General features: G+C 40.1%; 2 protein-coding genes across 2 annotated transcripts; both read left to right on the plus strand.

Moving 5' to 3' along the window:
- Window positions 1–839: 839 nt before the first annotated feature.
- Window positions 840–2,286, plus strand: LOC139667506 (trypsin-3-like). Its single transcript, XM_071546985.1, has 5 exons — window positions 840–879; window positions 1,041–1,194; window positions 1,431–1,693; window positions 1,840–1,976; window positions 2,137–2,286. The coding sequence occupies exons 1-5, from the start codon at window positions 840–842 to the stop codon at window positions 2,284–2,286; spliced, it is 744 nt and encodes a 247-aa protein (XP_071403086.1).
- Window positions 2,287–5,276: 2,990 nt separating this feature from the next.
- On the plus strand, window positions 5,277–9,822 carry has1 (hyaluronan synthase 1). The gene is made up of 5 exons (XM_071546990.1): window positions 5,277–5,326; window positions 7,179–7,887; window positions 8,107–8,332; window positions 8,432–8,564; window positions 8,707–9,822. The coding sequence occupies exons 2-5, from the start codon at window positions 7,192–7,194 to the stop codon at window positions 9,380–9,382; spliced, it is 1,731 nt and encodes a 576-aa protein (XP_071403091.1). The 5' UTR covers window positions 5,277–5,326; window positions 7,179–7,191; the 3' UTR covers window positions 9,383–9,822.
- The last annotated feature ends 10,412 nt before the right edge of the window (window positions 9,823–20,234 follow it).

The raw sequence follows: 20,234 nt of genomic DNA on the forward strand, positions 1-20,234 counted from the left end.
TACCTACATCAGTAAGCAGTGAATTACTACTCATAAAGTAGATGTTTGTGTATTTCTCTGCCCTCTGGATGTAAAAAATGCCATAGTTGCATAATACCATTTTTTCCTTATGCTTTTTACTCAAGTCCAAAGAATCTTTAACCTATGAGTAACCATATACACATGTCAAGCTGTCTTTCTCAACATTCTCATGTGTGAAGTCATCACAAAAATAACAGCAGTTTGAGGAACTATCAGTAGAAGGCAACAAACGTGTCCGATGTAATGTGTGGTTGCACCACATCAGTTTCAGAACAGCATTCACATACTTTTGCTTCCTTTAAGCTACTGCTGCTATCATTGCTAGGGACTACTATCATGGAAACGTACCTAGAACTATCAGCTCAAACTTGAGAAACTATTCAAATTCCACCAGAAATGACTTGAATATAGAAAACAAAAATAAGACATTTGTATGCTAATTAAAAGTATGTTGAATAGGAGGAAACTAACTACTCAGAGAGGAAATTCCAAATGGCAGTACTTGCCATGCATTTTTTTCTTTCATTCTTTGCTAGTGATTTACACCCTTTTAATGAAAACATATGGAATCTAAACTGTCTTTGGCATTTTAGAGTCGTAGACCATAAACCACAGACTCACCCAAAGTCATTATTTAGTCTTATATACATTAAACCCAGTGTTCTGGGGAAATGTAACACATGTTTTCCAAGGTGTCACTGTTTGAGGTGTACACCTGACGATAGAAGACCTTGAGAAAGAGCAGATAAGAGGACTAAAATACATAGAAAATAGAGGCTGAGGACACACCAGTCTTGCCAACCAGACAGACAGAAAGCATGAAGCATTTCCTTCTTCTGGCACTCTTTGGATGGGCAGGTATGGTACAAAATTGATACATAAGCATTAATGATGCATGAGTTAAAACAGGGCATCTAATGGTGTCACAGACTCGCGTGTGTTTAACTGGATGTCTGAATGACATGTCATCTTTCGTTTTTTGTCTGTTCCTTATTTTCCCTTTTAATTAAACAAACCAGTTGCCCTGGAGGAAGATGGCAAGATTGTTGGAGGGTATGAGTGCCCAAAGCACTCTGTGCCTTACCAAGTGTCTCTCTTCACCGGGTACAACTTCTGTGGAGGGACTCTTCTGTCTAGTGAGTGGGTGCTGTCTGCTGCACACTGCAAAACAAAGTAAGAACATTTTGTCACGAACCACTGCTAGTAGCATGTTTGTAACAGTTTTGCTGGTGTTTAAAACTGATGGATGTTTTTTACTGCGTTTGAAAACCTATATATTGACTCTGTAATTCATGACTTAATGATCGTGAGTCCCTTGAAACTAGTTCTTTGGGTGGGAAGCGGTAAGGAAGCTTCTCTCACTTCTCAGATAATCATAATGGTCTCCATGATGGGTTTAACTCTTCCAGGTCAAATGTAGAAGTACGGCTGGGAGAGCACAACATCTGGGAGTCTGAGGGGACTGAACAGCACATAATGTCTGCAAAGTTTATCCGTCACCCTGACTACAACTCCCGCACTCAGGACAGTGACATCATGCTGATCAAGCTGAGCCGGCCGGCCATTCTGAACAGCTACGTGCGCCCCGCTACCCTCCCTACAAAGTGCGCCCGTGATGGGACGATGTGCCATATCTCTGGATGGGGGAGCCTTCGTCCCAGCAATGAGGGCTGTGAGTTACGTAGTAAAATAGTTGTAAGCTAGAAAGAGTTGTATTTATCTTATAAGAGTATTTGCCATGCTCTACTTAATGCCATTATAAGAATAATAAAAACAACTCCTTTATGTGTGCTTATTTTCTCATGCTATCTATTCCAGCAAGGTACCCTGACAAGTTGCAGTGCCTGGATGCCCCCCTCCTGAGTGACGACACCTGCTTTAATGCCTATCCTTTCCAGATCACTGAGAACATGATCTGTGCTGGGTTCCTGGAGGGAGGCAAAGACTCCTGTCAGGTAATTTTGAGGTCACAGCCACAACACAGACACTGCTGCTTCTTTCTTCTCAGATTTGACTCTGAATATGAAGGACCCACCTTGAAAATAACATCACCCTGCCCCCCTCACTCTCTCTCTCTCTATCTATCTCTCTCTCTCTCCCTCTCGCCTTCCTCAGGGTGACTCTGGGGGTCCCATGGTATGTGACGGGGAGCTCCAGGGTGTGGTGTCTTGGGGGCATGGCTGTGCTCTGAGAAAGAAGCCCGGGGTGTACACGAAAGTTTGCAATTACATCTCCTGGATCAAGAACACCATGGAATCTGGCTGAGCAGCATAGACTTAGGAAGCTATTAAAGATTCACATGTGACTGGGCAACATACATAAAGTCAACTGTGTGATATACTGTGTGTACAGTGTGGTTCTATCACTGTGTCATTAGCATGGCATTGATCAAGGACTATTACTCATTAATTTGAAAATTCACTTGCCTTCAGTGCCATAATTCACAGCTCGGGTAAGCATGACTGTATGAAAGAATGTGAAAACTGAGACTGTAATATCCTGTGTGAAAAGAATAGCTCTAGCTCCCTCTCCTGATTTAATAGTGATTGCTTATACACGTAGAAAATATAGCATAATTGGTTAAATTAGTAAAAAGTAAAACTTGCAGATACTGACAATTAATTTAGTTAATTAAATGAGATTGAGGTATGGTTCATATTAAACAGTATTAATTTTTCTAGCATTTATAATCTTTTTAACAGGGACAATTTAGCTGATGCTCTTACCCAGAATGACTTTACAATGAATGAGCAGGCAGAATTATGGGATGTTATGTTTAAGGCTATCCTGCTGCCGCAAAAAGAAAATAAATAAAAAGAATAAAAAGAAATAATGCACATATGAGCATTGCTGCAAAGGTGACAGTTAGCCAGCTGACTAGCCAGTGACGTTTCATCTGTGGTTCCTGACAAGATCTTAATAGATCTGAATATAGAAAATAGGGGAAAATAGGGGTTCCATGGCACTCTAGACTCTGAATGCGGCGATATTTGGTAGCATAGTTGGAGTCCCTCAACCAGAATGCCCCCATGAGAGCATGCATCTGCCCTGCCGAAGTGTCTTTGAGCAAGACGCTGAACCCCAACCAGGGATGGAAGGGGGGGGGGGGGGGGCAGACAAATTTCTCCCTTGGAAATCCATATGTGCCATTATCTACCAATATGTCAAATAGGATAATTCAGCATCAAATGTAGATATCTAAATAATCAAATACATTAATATTTGTGTGGGGAAATTAATAGTAATAATTAAATAGTATAGTAGAGAGAGAATTTATTTCTACTTAATTTTCCACAGTTTCACAATTTTGCACATTTAAATATTTATATGTGATGCTGGAATATCCTATTTGAGATGCTGGCACACAATGGATGCCAGTGTATCACATGCCAGTGTATCACAAAAAAGCTTATAATAAAATAGATGCAGACTGAAGGGTATGAAACAGCATGTCAACCCGGTGTTGTGCAGCAGGCTGAAACTAGTAAAACACACAAGATATAATAGACAGGGTAGCAAAAAATCAATTACGGTCAACTACAGCACAATGTTGTGAAGTACATTAAGGAAAACATACAGGCGGTGATGAGCAGACAAACTAGCAAGGACTTGGACAAACTGACAGGCAGAGTGACTGACAGGACAGTATGACTCATTGAACAAGTGGTGAAATGTTTAGCATAGCTTATCTAACATAATCTTGTTCAAGGTTGCTTGCTGTGATATTTCTCACGGAGAAAACTTACAATAACATAATAGTCTAACCAGTTCACCCTGAATACACTGACTAGCACAGCCATTAAAGTGTGAAATCATGCTGCCAGGCTGGTGGCTTCTATTTGGGTCTGACATAAGGCATGTCGATCGCTCTCGACAGCTCCTGTGGCTAAAGGGTGTGGACCCTCAGTGGATGGTCAACAGATTTCCCCGGAAAGGAAGTCTCCAGAGATGTAATCATGGTAAAGTCAGAACAGTGACAGTAACTTAATGAACCAGAAAGGGCAGCTAAGTCCTCTGAGGTCTGAGCCAGGATGGGTCAGAGGTTTGCAGTGCCTTTGCTCTGTGACCCCGTGACCTTTCTTACATCCACTACATCACTGAACAAAGACATCCAACTTCCCTTTTTCCTCCCCCCTTTCTCTTTTTACTTCTGCAGTTCAAGCGAGGGACCAGCAGATGGCAACATCCAACCTCAATACAAACAGCAAGGGCTTTGAATGCAGCCGTGGGGATTACCCGTCTGATCGCTCTCAAGGTTGATGTGATGGAATACCTCAACATCCCACACTGGCAGCAGAACAAAGGATCGGCTTTGGCACAGCAGAATAAACTCTCCATCGGGCTCACTCTCTTAAACTGCTGATTACAATTCTGACAATATTTGCCTTCAGATAACTTTTATCATAATATAATAGCCTATAATATAATATAATAATCTATATAACATAACATAACAAATAGGCTAATACCATATAATTACATATATCATATCATATCATATCATATCATATCATATCATATCATATCATATCACCTAACTCTTGCCTAGTTAAATATTCTAACGAGTTACCCCTGGCAATAACAGTAGTATCATGACTGATAATCAGGTATCATTTGAGAATCTAACAGCGGTCCCCAAACTGGGGTGCAAGGGCCCCCAGGGGCCCTCGAAAGGCTTCCAAACGGTCCTCAGCAAAACGAGGACTAGTGTAATTCCTCTGGTAATTCATTAGAAGTTAGCGCAATATGAGAATGTGCAAAAAGAAAAAAAAGATCGCTGTTCTGTTATGTACACACCGACATATAGGGAGGCAATAAAAATCTTCTTGGACGGGAATCCGCGAGATAAGACCTTTATCAGGTTGTGTCCAGGTCTTATTGGTCTTACAGTGTGTCTATTCGGGGCTCCTTAAGTTTGGGGACCTTGAGAAAGACGCTCCCCCTCGTGACGTAGACTTATTGGTTTTGGTGTAGCTTTTATTATCTTGAGTGAACAAAGATCGTAGCCCAATTATCACCATGGTAAAACAAAAAAAACACAAAAAAACACCCAAAACAACTCTGTGGAATGCGCACTGAGACGTCTCCAATCAGTGCGACCACCGCCTTGCTCCTGACGCACGGCTGAGTCAACGGGCGCGCGCGTAATTGATAATTCCCCAGACAAAAGAGCGCACACATGGCTCCGTCCAAGTGAGAGTATTCAACCTAGTATAAAGCTGCCAACTTCACACCAAGTTCCCAGAAGTAGAGAAACACGGAGTGGATGTCTCGCAAATTCCAAACCAGCGGAACTTGACATCAGGTAAGGGCAAAGATTCAATATCACGTTTATTCCTCTTTTTTTTTTTATTTTGTCGAGAAACGATTGAATTAATTCGGATATATTCATGATATCTAATTAAAAAGAAAATGTATGTAATAATAACAATAACAATAACAATAACAATAATAATATGATTAAACTTATAACACTTTTCTAAAACACAGTTTGCAAAGTGCTTCACAGTATATATTATTTCTTTCAAACATTTTATTTTCAGTTTATACAGATTACACACTCAATGTTGCCCTCAAAAAGAATGGTACATAGCACAAATACTAGAGCTAGACAACAGCTAACCATACAAACAATCAGACTAACAGACGAAAAAAGACAAGAAAACAACTCAAACATTTATCATCATCCTCCTTATTATAACTACAATAACAATGAAATGTTAATCAATATGTGGACTTTACCCTTTGGGGATCACTTGGATCCCAAAGTTGTAAAACCTTTTAATATGATTGCAGCATAGTCCTCTCCAATAAAATCTATAACAGGGCTCCAAACAGAGAAAAACCCATTCATGTCTCCTTGGAGAACATGTATGAGCCTTTCCAATGGGAGAAGTTGAAGAACATTATAAAGCCATCTTGAAACAGATGGTTTGACATCGTCTAGCCAACACTGTAAGATTGATAACCGTGCACAGTACCACAGAAGACTAAGGATTCTCTGACATCTGGTTAATTCAGGTGAGGCAGCGTGTAGGCCTGAGATACATTGTAGAGGATTAAGCTCAATAGGACAGTGTATTATGGATGATACTTGGTTGCCAATCTCAACCCAAAATTTATGAATTGCCGGACAGAGCCACATTAAATGCACATAGGTGCCTACATGCTGCTTACACCTTACACATACACCAGAACAGTCATTGTCATATTTGCTCCTGCAATATGGGGTAGTTTGTAATTTATGTATAATCTTAAACTGAGTTTCCTGGGATTTGTAATTGCTGCATATTCTTTTGCTATTTAACATAATTGTTTTCCATTGGTGATCAGTGATTGCAGTTTTAAGGTCCCGTTCCCATGATTGCCTGCTGCTGAGAGTACTAGTATTAGTTTATGATAAATGTAACACATTTTTTTCCTCTTCAGCAGAAGTATATATTATAAAATGACAAGATAGTAAAACAATTGTACCACAAAACAAATGTTTTGTGTGATGATATCACATTCTTTCAGTGATGTATTATTTGCATGTTTATTTAGTCAAGTGAAAACGATTGATGTATCTTCTTCTTGCTCTATATGGCAGCCTTTTAGGACAGCTTTTCCTACAATTTTGTCTCAGAATAAGATATCCTAAGAGACAAGTATGGTAATATGTTTAAGTTTGTTATGTGTTAGCGTTACTGTGGGTGTTTAACTAACAACACAATATGCACCATTATTATTATCTAACAGTAGGCTATTAGATGTCATTCAATAATTGATTCAATAATAAGTTAGCTGTTAAAGACACACATTCTTGGAATAACAATGTTTTTACTGACATCATTTATATAAATTGAGTATCAGAGGAATAGCAGAGCAGCTTGAAACTTGTTGTATGCCTGGTAGCTGTGTTATTTCCCAAGCTGTATAGATTGTTAGCTTGGGTCATACATTACAATATGCCACATAAAGTAACATAATCCATTTAACACACTTTCATCCAAAGCACCTTACAGTACTGTGAGTGCGTAGTTAACTGTTACATTTGTAGCATGGCTGGCTCCAGTGGGAACCTATCCCCTAACTCTAGAAGTGTTAGTGTCACACTCTAGATTCAGCTACACAGGACCAGGAGCCATACTGACATCTGGCTTCTTCTTGTCTCCTAGGTAAAGGAAAACAATGGACCTGAAACCATTATTGAAGAAGTCGGGCTCAATAGTCCGTGCTTTCTTCACTTTCCTCTTTGCTCTTGTGGTGCTGGGAGTGATGGTGTGGGCTTACGTTAAAGGTTTCCAGTTAGTGACCTCTGAGTATGGCATCATCTCTTTTGGCTTTTATGGACTGCTGCTCGCACTCCATGTGTTGGTCCAGAGCTTCTTTGCCTTTATTGAACACCGGCGAATGAAAGCCCGCACAGAACCCTGCACCTTTACCAAGACCATTGGCTTCACAATCTCGGCTTACCAGGAGGACCCCGTCTATCTCAGAGAGTGCCTCAACTCGATCAGGGCCCTCGCGTATCCCCCTGAACTGTTGCGCATCATCATGGTGGTAGACGGGAACTCAGATGACGACCTGTACATGCAGGACATGTTCAGAGAGGTGTTTGCTGACCAAGACCCCGGCTGTTATGTGTGGCAGAATAACTACCATACATGGGTCCCCACCAGGCCCCAGGCGGATGGGGACACAACTAGAGTAAACTCTCCAGCAGGAGATGCTGGTTCTGTGACAGCAGAGGATCCACAGCGACAAGAGGTAGAGCAGCTGATCAACAGCAAGAGGTGTGTGTGCATCTTGCAGAAGTGGGGTGGCAAGAGAGAGGTCATGTACACAGCCTTTAAAGCACTGGGATCCTCAGTTGACTATATACAGGTATCTATTTTTCTTTTCTCATGCATATTGCTAATGTATTTGTCAGTCATATAGTTTCACAGATATCCCAGGACACTTCTTTAAAAAGAAAATTACAATTTTACATAATTTGAATAACAAGACTGACTTTCATAATAACAATTGAACGAAATGGCTGTGAATTTGGATTTTACTTAGGTGGCTGGAATCCCCTCTTAACCCCCCTCTCTGCACTCCCAGGTCTGTGACTCGGACACTAAGCTGGACCCTCTGGCCACGGTGGAGCTGTGTAAAGTGTTGGAGAGTAACCCCAAGTACGGTGCTGTGGGAGGAGATGTGATGATCCTCAACCTGAAAGAGTCTTACGTCAGCTTCATGAGTAGCCTGAGGTACTGGATGGCTTTCAACATTGAACGGTCCTGCCAATCCTTCTTCAACTGCGTGTCCTGCATTAGCGGCCCTTTGGGTAAGGAAAAGCAAGTTTCTCTGTGTAATGCAATTACACAGAAAAATAGCAATTATTGCAATTACACATTATAATATTATAATGGAATTTTCTATGAAGGTCTGTATAGGAACGACCTCCTGCAGCAGTTTCTGGAGTCTTGGTACAATCAGAAGTTTCTAGGAACTCACTGCACGTTTGGTGACGACAGGCACCTCACCAACCGTATGCTGAGCATGGGCTATGCCACTAAGTAAGTAGCTTCTCAACATTCTCATGTACAAAAATTACATCGCACACACCTATCTTGGAATGACGTGATATGTACACAACTGTATTATATTGATGTAAAATGTTAAAGGTTTCATAGATCCTATTTTTATTGCTTCCTTCAGATATACAGCCAGATCGAAATGCTACACGGAGACACCCGGCCAGTTCCTACGCTGGCTCAACCAGCAGACTCGCTGGACCAAATCCTACTTCCGTGAGTGGCTCTACAACGCAATGTGGTGGCACAAGCACCACCTCTGGATGACCTATGAATCCATTGTCTCTGGCGTTTTCCCCTTCTTTGTCACCGCCACCATCATCCAGCTGTTTTGGACAGGTACGCTGTGGGACATCCTCTGGGTCCTGTGTTGCATCCAGCTGATTGGGCTGGTGAAGGCATCTTACGCTTGCATCCTGCGCAGAGACATTGTGATGGTGTTTATGTCCCTCTACTCTGCACTGTACATGACCAGCCTGCTGCCTGCCAAGTACTTTGCCATTCTCACCATGACCAAAAGCAGCTGGGGGACATCAGGCAGGCGTAAGATGGTGGGGAACTATATACCCCTCCTTCCTCTGTCAGTGTGGGCAGCCATTTTGTTAGGTGGGCTGTGTTACACAATCTACAGGGAGAGCCAGGAGGGCTGGTTCACTCCAACCAAGATACTGGAGACTAAGTTTCTTATCTTTGGTTGTGTAGCCTATGTGTGCTACTGGCTCCTTATGATGTCCCTCTATTGGGTGTGGTTCCGCAGGCTATGTAGGAAACGCTCGCAAAGTTACAAAGTGAATGTGTAGGTTTGAAGCCGCCAGCCGAGAGGAAGAATTTAATTTATTTGAATTTAACCACTTTCCTTATTTTATTCAGTTCATTTGATTTCATTTATTTATTTTGTCTTGCAGTTGAATAACTGTTGGACAGGGGCTTTTCATGCAGCTGCTATAAAAAAAAAAAAACTTTAAAGGAGGAATAAATATTATTGATAATATGGATAACAGCCATATTATTCTTGTTGTATACCAACTACCTGGGCAGTGAATACTTCTTTCAGAGGCACAGAGCATTTTTGAAAAAGTAACAAAAACAAAAGATTATCGCTAGATATGGAATTTTTTTTTATCATATGTATGCTTAACATGGAGACATTGTTGCACATATAAATTAAACTGTACTGAGGGCTGTGTAGCCCATGCACTTCTCAGGATTCTCTTTGTCAGACTATGATATGAGATGACTAGATGGTCTTCCATCAGATGATTATTCATGATATCTAAAGAACAAAAAACTGTTATTGAGATATCATTTTTGTGTTTAGGGATGCGTGTGTAAGGGACTTTGGGTTATGTGTCTCTTAAAAACATGTAGATTATATTGCTGTGTGCATGTAGATTGTATTGCCATGGACCCTAAACTCACAAACAACCCCACTGAAGGTTGCTACAGTGTGTCAGATTAGTGGCCATTAGTTCACCATCGTCATTATTGCACTGGATCCTGGACTGCACTTTTTTCAGCATTGCAGATGGACTTGAAGATACAGAAAATGACAGTTATGTCTCGCAGGGGGCAGAAAATGAAGAAAAGACGTGGTACCTCTGAAAAAACTGGGATAACGGACAAAGCGTAATGATAATGATAGTGCTGTGATTGAGAGAGGATCAAAGCGTGTGATCACTTTTACTGAAACCTTATATATTGACTAATTGAATTAAGGCATTGGCGTCAGCAATGACAGCTAGACAATCGTACATCAAGTTTTGTTATAGGACAGATGTTTCATGAAACATTGCATATTATATAGTTACTGTATATCAACCTTTCTCTTGATATGTGAATCATGGGCATACTGTATGAGATGTACTGTAGTAGATAGTTTTGATATTACTGAGCAAATTAAAAAAAATATATATATATGGATTCTTTATGTATATTTTTCTAGGCAGTGCACATCTTGTATATGTTGGAAATTGTCTCAAAATGTGAATGCATTAATGATTTTGGGAACTTATTTAAAAATGAACAAATAAAATATTTTTCTGAGATGTACACTTTGACTTTGACTTGTTTGACACACATTACAAGACAGCTACATTTGAATCACTGGTTGCAAGGCAAAATATAACAGGACCTCAAATATACATGACACATGTGACAATAGATTGAACGTAAATCCACATTAAGTATACATTCAAAGAAGTGTAGCCTAGTATTGGCATCATGAGAGTCTGATATTGTTGTAGTTCAATGTACCAGAGAGTCACAATCATGAGTAGAATGAACTGAATAGGACCAACGTGAAAATGCCTTGAGGCAGTGGTATTACAAAACAAAGTGACAAGGATCTGCCAGTACAATAAAGTTGCAGATGTTGGTGCAAATTACATCTAGGTTGTTAAATGGAAAGAGACGCAGAAATGATGGATGTTGCCACATACAGCTAGATAACTTGAATAGCTTATAAAAGTGTTGATGTGCAGATTAGCAGGGTTTGGTCAGTCTGTCAGTCCAGTGTGTGACGTGATTGTGTGTGTGAAAGCATGCTTGGGGGTGTGGTGGGAGACTTTGTAGAGCTGGTTGAGGAGGGTCATTGCCATCAGTGCACTCCACTTGGTTGTCAAGGCAACTTGCTGAGTTTTTCCAATGGAGCTATGAGGCAGAGGAAAGTTTTGGGCCTTTTTTTTTGGCTGTTTACTACTAGTCACTAAATATGAACTATAAATTAACTATACACACCTTAGTTCTCTATACATTAACTATGAATGGCCTTGGGAAGAAATTGTTTTGGTGGGTGATGTTGGCGCCAAATGCACTGGAATCGTCCTCCAGTATGTCAAACAAATTAAGTCAAAATTAGCATATCAAACACAAATTATGTTATTATGTTAATTTCTCCTCTCATTCTAGATTGACAGAATTGTAACTTAGTGGCTGGCAGCAGAACCCCTCGTTGCCATTTTGTCACAGTCAACAACACTACCTTGCACAACCAGCCATACTGTATACGGTTAATTTTAGCTATCCGACTTACAACAAAATAATTAATAAAATATATATAATTTTCAAATTTTGCAATATTTTCTTAATCTTTTTCATGGACTGATCATATTGTGGAGATTCTGTCTTCACTCTGGGTATTTTTATTCTTCCTGAAGAAGAGTGAGGTCACATGGACCGCAGTAGCAGTCAGTAAGTCACCAAAGAGCTGCTTCAAAGTTGTTTACTTCATTCTATCTGGTTATTAAGTTAATTACTTCATTCTACCTGAATTTGATACATAGTTTCGAAAAAAAAAATCCTTTTTTTCCCTGATAACTGCAGAGGCAGCATAGCTGTGGTTGACGGTTACAGGTACGAGAAGGAGATAGCTGATTTCTCGGGAACAAACTCTGCTCTCGGGCAGCATCCCACACCAGTACTTTTACATTCCTCTACACTCCCCCCTATTGTGCTTTCAAGCACAACATCACAAGTATAACTCTACATGATTACAAGTAGATGTTCATTGGAGCCCTGACTTCCTTATCAGGGTCTTGTGAACCTCTGTGGTCGACAGAGCATCTCTTATACTTAACTACTGCCAACTGTACTGGTGCCAGGGTGGTTTTAGAGAGCAGCATAGAACAACAGCATTTCAATAACATGCATAATACATACAGAGCAACAAAAATGAAAATAATGGAAGTTATCGCTTATTTACTTATATTGAAGCGCCAAATGCTCCAAGAGAGTTTGACACCTGGTTGGATGCTGTGACAGAGCCAGTCTGATTCCTTCACTTGAGCTGCTTTGACCTGGGAATGGACAGACTTAACATTTCTCAGCAGGCAGATATCAATCATAGTGTCATCCATCATGTGAATGTCCATTTGTGCCATGTCCATGTGGTGGGGACACAGGTAGTCTCATTGGTCTCTCCATTAATATTTAATGTGGAATGAGGCCAGTTTTCCTGTGAAGTGGGTTCCCCAATCACTATCTTTCAGTTGTGTTTTTACAACAGTCTTTTCATCAGCTTTTCTACACGGGAAAGTGTCTACCCATTTGGTGAACATATCAATAATCACAAGTACATATTCATATCCACAACATTTTGTCATTTGCTTGAAATCAATTTGCATATTTACAAAAATAGGTAATTTTTACTGCTTTTCCCATATTGTGTTGTTGGCAATGACACACCTGTTACAGTACTGAGCTGCAGTCTATGAAAAAGTGGGAGCATACCAATGTTGACTGACCTCTGCACACATTCCCCTTTGCTCATATATGCCAACACATGGGACATGCCAGCAAGATAGTGAAAAAGAGAACATCGTGCCACTGGGCAACCGTCCTGTGAATGCCAAATCTTGTCAGGATGCAAAAGGCACCTGTCTTTTACAGGTTCAGGTTACTTTATTTATACCCGTAGGTAGATTTGGTTTGCAGTAGAGAGTCATCCATCTTGACACACATTTTAGAAACAACACAAACAGTAGACAAACATGATAAAAGTACTCAAAGTTCCAATCATCACTAAACCACTAAAACTAAAAGATAAAATAAATAAATTAAGATTGCTTCTATATCATCTGTGCAATGTTGCTACGACTTGTTCATCTGAGTGATGGCTGCTGGAACAAAACAATTTTTATACCGCTTTGTTCTGCGCTTTGGGACTATAAACCGTCGTCCAGAAGGAAGAAGCTGAAATTCACTGTGCAAAGGGTGGGAGTCGTCATTTAAAATCGAGCCAGTTATCCGCTGTAACTGTCTGGTGTACAGGGACGCTGGGTTAAGCTGTGAATCACCAATCAGCCTACTAGACCAATTAACAATCTGATTCAGAGAGTTTCTGTTCTTTAAAGATAGGTTTCCAAACCATGACACCAAAGAAAAAGATAAAATCGATTCAATAAAAGCAGAATAAGGTCATCATGGTTTTATCGATGTGGAAATAGGACAGTTTCCTCAAACAAAACAAACGCTGGTGCCCCTTTTTGCACACGGCTTCACAATTTTCTTCAAAGTTCAGTTTTGAGTCAATAATTGTCCCAAGATATTTGTAAAATTGCACACATTCCACTGTCTGACCCTTAATGGATGTGACTTCATGTGTGTGGGCATGTCTTCTAAAATCAATTATCATGTCTTTTTTTACCCCACAGTCTCTCTCCCCAACATCAAGCCTCCTGCAAGAGAGCCACATCAGCAAGGGAAGGTGGAGTCATCAGTTTTATAAGGGGACATACCGTACCACCATGGGAGCAGGAAAAGCGTCCGCAGCTTTAGCAATATGTTACAAAAAAAGAAATTAAGGAATATAATGAAAATATTGTGAAAATTAACAGAGAGTCTGTGAAAATGTCTGTGAAAATGTACAGGTGTCTGTACATTTTAAGGTAGGCTCAGTATATCTTGATGGGTTTCTGTAAGGAACATCCACTATAATCAGGGCAGCCAATTAACTGAAGCGAAGTAATAAAGCTGTATCTAAAGTGTAATCTTAAGTGTTTTTACATAACATCTAAGGGTGGAGCTCTGGTTTATAACTTTTTAGAGAGGCAGAAAAGTACACAGTTCAGTCAAATATATGATTCTGAGGGTGACTCCCTCTTTTGTAATACTAACAAACTATTGAGGAGCTCTAATTAAGCTGCCAGAGGCACAGGAGAGCTGCCACAGTCCTACTGACAATCAATAATAAGATGCAAGGCTGACTCAACTGGCAAATCTTTATATTCAGTGTACAGCAATAATAAAATGTCATAAATAAGGTGTTCCTGATTGCACAAACACATGGTACTTGACCATACCCACAGATTATTTATTCACATCTCAAGTGCACCTTTGTTAGTCATTTTTCTGTTTCAGAACTAAGGATGATTGATCACGGCCCCTACCTCCAACAGCACACCAGGCATTCTGATGTTAGGTGTGGATGTGGAGTACTCCTAATGGAAACTTTATGTTAATAATTACAAGTCCTTGTTATGTATACTATTTCAATCCAAAGTATTATTTTTAACACATAGTGAGATAAATTGATTTTGAATACATAGTATTGTATTCAAAAACATTTTCTCTCACTATTCTTATATAATATATAGAATTGGGGCTATGGACACACACAAATTCTAGGCTGGACATTAAGTTCTATTCTATTCTATTCTATTCTATTCTATTCTATTCTATTATTTTGACAAGTGGTCATAAAATACACAATGCTGGGTCTGTACATGAAATACGAGTATTACCCAACCAGGACCCAGTTGATTGTCGTAATGATAATCTGTCATCTCCACTTCCATTCAAATGCTGTTGCCCAAAAACATGGGAGGATCTGACCAGACGTTGGTGACCACCAGCATCATCAGGAAACACTTCCTAGACAACACAGCAGATGGTCAGTCAGTGAGTCAAACCTTAAAGCGACTGTTGCTTGGCAGGCGAGCACGGTTTCTCACATGAGTAGCAGAGTCTGGATTCCCACAAGATCTGCATCAACATTACTCATCAGATTTTGCAGTGATACCCTGTTATTGGCCTCTGCGTGGCAGATAGCGACAACATTAGCATCTGACATGGATTTTTTGCACTTACCCCACAGTGTCTAGTTGAATCTTGAAATGAAATTCATCTTTTAGCGAAGAAGTCAAATTCTATTCCATTATATTCTATTATACTCTCTCAGCATGTAATTATTGTCATTTTGGGACACCTAATATCGTTGACATGAAACAAAGAAGCAATGTAAAGACAGAATATCAACCTTGACATTGAGTTGATTTATTAGAATAAATGCCCATCATTTTCTGTACAATTAAGCGGCCGTAATGAATCCGGGAAGGGGATTTAACATGAGCATACTCCAGAGAGAGGGGGAGAAAACTGTAGCACCAAACCAGGAGTATGACGAAGCCAAAGATCACCTCCTCTCACGGCTGTTTTCAATTAGTTTGTCCTTCCCCGCCCTGTCTGGGCCTCCCTCCCCTACATCAGGAAGGAAGAACACTTTCAGCTGGCACACATGTTGGGGCGCACGTTCCATTTATTACAAAAGGGAAGCAGAATTATAGGACAGAAAGCTGTAGAGATCATGTTGAGGAGGTGTTGCGCCACCAACCAACCGCCAAACCCCTCTTGGTTTCAGAATAATTCCATCTCAGTGGCTCACATTCTGTTCGAGGAAGCCGATGCTGTTTGACGCTGTAAGTTACTGAAGATGGGATGAGCTTTCCCTCAGAATTGCACTAGCTCTTTGAGCACATGTGAAAACCACTACAGTGGCTACAATTATAATTTCTTCCATCACAGCTGCTGCAATGACGTCATAATTAAAGCAAGATGACACGCAGGCAAATCACAGTGGTTAAGACTGTGGGTGATAAGATGATAGAGGCAAGACATAAGAAACGCTCTAACAGGATAGGGAATAAATATGTCAAGTCATTTGAATAATATGTTTATGCTCTACAACATACAAAACGTCTGTTTTCCGTTTGTTTCCTGTTGGCTTGTGGCTTGTTGTTGCTGTCACCACTCCCATTATTTCTATCTCTAGATTTTGTCTCCATTTTATTCTTTTTCCTTTATTCCCTTCTGTATGTAGTATATTTTATGCAAGCTATATGTGCCATCTTGTACCGCAATATACAATAAAAATCACACTAAAAGTTACGTGAGTCACTCTTACCACTAACTAAGTCAAAAAAATGGCTTCTCTGGAAACCGCAAAACCTTTCACAACCTGAGCGGGGTAGAGTTAAGAAAGTGAGCCACAGTGTATGAGGAGGGAATAACCTATTAGATCACAGATTTAGTTTCTGGTTATTTTTGGCACACTGCATTTGTGTGAATTGAGCTGAGGGTGTTCCCTCAGTCTGCAGAGACATTGGTTTTTGTCTGACTACTTCAGGGTCAGCTGTAGTATGCAGCCAATATGCACACGCATATTGGTGGGGTTACTGTCATTTACTGGAATTTGCGCAAAAATGCATATTTTGATGCTGAATACTGTTGGACACGAGAATCAGAATTCATAATCCACAACACTTCCAAAGAAATACAACTGAGGCAGGGAAACAGGGTAGGGAAACAATTATGATGGCACAAAAATTAGCCAAAGGTCAGCTCTAGTGAAGATAAACTTTACTGAAGTCAGTTAACATGATAGTGACATTATCCACAAGAGAATAGCCTATTTACAGGGTTACATAATTGTACAGTGTTTTCAAAATTATGACAAATGGCAACAAAACAAGCAATTAAGTGGGCCATGATTGCTTCCTAGTATTATGCCGTGTACAATATTCTAAACATCAATGACAACCTCAAACAATTCAAAGTTACAGACTAACCAGATGAATTACACCTTTTATCCACTCTAAAATCGTAAAGAAAAGAAAGATTTATGGCTCTGTCAATAGCGAGGTCTGTCTTAAGGGTCAAGATGCAGGTGGAGCTATTTTTGACGTACATCCACAGTGATTCTTTCAACTTCACAGGCACTCCTCTCTGTTGCCTATTACCTATTTAGATAGAGAGAGTGAGTTGGGGTCCAAAAGGGGAAATTTGTAAACCTTTGCATTAAAGCTCTGGTGCTTCACATCATGAGGCTCTGCCCAGCAGTAGTATTGTGTTCTGCAGTGCTGTGGATGCGGAGAACCATGGAATATAGTGGAAACTTAAATGACACAATCCAGAATATACATTTCCTGCTATGAGGCCTCGTGCAATGCATCATCCCTGTTGCCTGGACAACTGAACAACCACTGGAAAAAAATACAAGCATTCAGCCTATTAAATGACGAGTTAGGTGATGAGTCATGTCTGAATATATTTAGATACTCTACAAATGCTTTATAAGCCTTGCAACTCCCAGTTAGTCCTCACATTTTGTTATTTCCAGACAACCATTCATTTAAACTGAAATTACTCTAAGCTTTTCAGACTGTCAGGAGGATATTTAGTGATAAACCAAGCTACAGAAACATTTTATGCAGGGGCAAACACATTGTTGTAGTTGTTGAGTTGTAATCTTAATCTTAAATGTTTTCAAATTATCATACTTCATCTATCTAACAGTTCAAAAGTAGTGAGAAAAGGACCTCACTGTTGTAACATGAACACAGAAGGCTATAGGATGTGATTATAAGAATAGATCAGGAAAGGAGTGGTGAAGGAAAACTGAACATAAAATGTATTATAATATGTGATGAAAATGATCTGCAATAAGTTTGTGAACAATTCTTTGATTGGAATCTTGAAAGAATGAGTACAAACAGAACTTTTTTTTTTGTTTTTAAAGAGATCAACAGACACAAAATAGAACATATACAAGAATACCATACATCAAAAAGAAAAGAGAGAGAAAATAAGAAACAAAACAAATTAGAAAAGGTAACATTTTCTGAAGAAAATTTGTTTGAAAATTTGGTTCCTATTAGTGACTGTTAACATGGTGAAGAAACAGGGGGAGCAGTAAAGTAATATGGGCTGAATTATACTTTTGTACAATAACAACAGAAGGTGGAGTTTGACAGAAAGAGCATTGAGTTTGTGGATGACAGAGAGTCTTTACTGGCAGCATTTGTGGATGTCAGTGGTCTGCTGGTTGAAACAGAGTCTATTGTCCAAAGTGAGTCCAAGATACCTGAAGCAGTCCATTTCAACAGTCTCATTATGGATGAGTGTGATACCAACCAAAATACCAACCAGAGTTGGTGATGAGGAGCTCTTTTGTCTTACTGACATTCAGATGTAAGTAATTATCTGTACACCATTGTGTGATATGGGAAATGGAATGTTGAGGGCTGCTTTACATACCATCATATACATGGTCATATAACATACTACTTCATATATACATACTGTATACAGTATATGCACACATCATATACATCCTATACTAGGTCGTATACATACTTCATAAAAATTGTTTACTACATCATATACATACTATACATAATATATTACATCATATACTAGATCATATACATCATATACCATACTACACACAAACACACTCATGCCTATGGGCAATTTAGAGTCTCCAATTCACCTGACTATGGGAGGAAACCGGAGCACCCAGAGGAAACCCACGCAAACACAGGGAGAACATGCAAACTCCACACAGAGAGGACATTCTTACTGTGAGGCAACATTACTAACCACTTAACCACTGTGCCGCCAGGGTGTACCAGGGGTTGCTAAGGTGTTTCTAGGTGGTTGCTAGGTTGGACTAGGTGGTTGCTAGGATGTACTAGATGGTTGGTAGGGGGTTTCTAGGTGGCTGTTAGGTGATTACTAGGTGGTTGTTAAATTGTTGTAATCATAGGACAGCCCATAATAACAGTGTGCAGCCCACAAAAACTACAGGAGAGGCTGTAATAATACTGTAATAATCAGTACACAGCCCATAGCAACCATAGGACAGCCCACAATAATCAGTACACAGCCTAAAGCAATCAGCCCATGATAACCTGAAAGCAGTCTTCAGCAACCAGCCCATAAAAAACAATACAAAGTGTGGGAGCAGTGAGAGAGAACAGAGAAAGAGAGACAGACAGCATGAGAGAGCTAGACTGAGTGAGAGAAGTGTGTGTGTGTGTGTGTGTGTGTGTGTGTGCGTGTGTGTTTGTGTGTGTACGTGTGTGTGTACGTGTGTGTGTGTGTGCATGCTGGTGTGTGTTGTGTATGTTTATGTTGTGTGTGCATGTGTGTGTGGACACGTGTGTGTGTGCATGTGTGTGTGGACACGTGTGTGTGTGCTGGTGTGTATTGTGTATATTTCTGTATGCACACGTGTGCGTGTGTGTGGACTCGTCGTTGTGTGTGTGAACGTGCGTTGATGTGTGTGTTGTTTATGTTTCTGTATGCATGTGTCTGGGGGGGTGTTGAAACGTGTTTGTGTGTGTGTTTTTAGTAGCAGTAGTACTAGTACTAGTTGTAGTAGCAGTAATTGTAGTAGTAGTACTAATAGTAATTGAAGTGTTTGAAGTAGCTGAAGTAGTAGTTGAAGTATGGGGTTCAAGGACTTGAAGCAGTAGTTACCTCCGCCAACAGAGTTGCCCTGTTCTGTCTGTCTGTTTGACTGTTAGCAGGATAACTCCAAAAGTTACAAATGGATTTGCATGAAACTGTGGAAAGATTGGCCATGGGACCTGGAAGAACTGATTAACTTTTCACACCGATTGGACAAAAGGGGGTGTGGCAGTGGGCGTGGCTTCACACAACACAATGAAACTTGGGGGGCACAGAATTACCGAAATGTTACATGAAAATGTTTCCATCTCCTGATGTGAAACAAGTTGGTAAAGAGCGTGGCAGAAATTATTAATTTTTGGTGGAAATTCATGTGGAATTGGCACAATATGACAATTGCATAGCGTTGGCGGAGGTATGTGCTCTACCGAGTGCCATCTAGTTGCATTAGTAGCAGTAGAAAGAGTAAAAGAGTGAAAGGGTGAAAGCCAGCGTCTATAAAACAGCTAGAGAGGTGACTGCTCAAACTGAAGAAGCTGAAGCAGCCAATCAGAACAGCAATAATTTGTATATTGAAAACTGATTAGTTGGGAAGAAGAGTGAATTGTGACATCACCCAGCAGAGCTGAACACTCCACCAGTCATTGTCAACTGTGAATCGAATCTTTTAGAAAATACACGGTT

The sequence above is a fragment of the Centroberyx affinis genome, unplaced genomic scaffold, assembly GCF_046629955.1.
Source record: "Centroberyx affinis isolate AG114_WGS23_722 - 3 ecotype Tasmania unplaced genomic scaffold, CSIRO-AGI_Caff_v1 ptg005585l_1, whole genome shotgun sequence".
In the NCBI taxonomy this organism is placed as follows: Eukaryota; Metazoa; Chordata; class Actinopteri; order Beryciformes; family Berycidae; genus Centroberyx; species Centroberyx affinis.

What these genes read in the sequence shown, in the direction of transcription:
- has1 (XM_071546990.1), top strand. Translation starts at nt 7,192, where the DNA reads ATGGACCTGAAACCATTATTGAAGAAGTCGGGCTCAATAGTCCGTGCT. An exon ending in CTGCATTAGCGGCCCTTTGG is followed by an intron (nt 8,333 to 8,431) that starts GTAAGGAAAAGC and finishes TTTTCTATGAAG; the next exon opens with GTCTGTATAGGAACGACCTC. An exon ending in AGCATGGGCTATGCCACTAA is followed by an intron (nt 8,565 to 8,706) that starts GTAAGTAGCTTC and finishes TGCTTCCTTCAG; the next exon opens with ATATACAGCCAGATCGAAAT.
- LOC139667506 (XM_071546985.1), top strand. Translation starts at nt 840, where the DNA reads ATGAAGCATTTCCTTCTTCTGGCACTCTTTGGATGGGCAG. An exon ending in GCTGCACACTGCAAAACAAA is followed by an intron (nt 1,195 to 1,430) that starts GTAAGAACATTT and finishes TAACTCTTCCAG; the next exon opens with GTCAAATGTAGAAGTACGGC. An exon ending in GAGGCAAAGACTCCTGTCAG is followed by an intron (nt 1,977 to 2,136) that starts GTAATTTTGAGG and finishes CGCCTTCCTCAG; the next exon opens with GGTGACTCTGGGGGTCCCAT.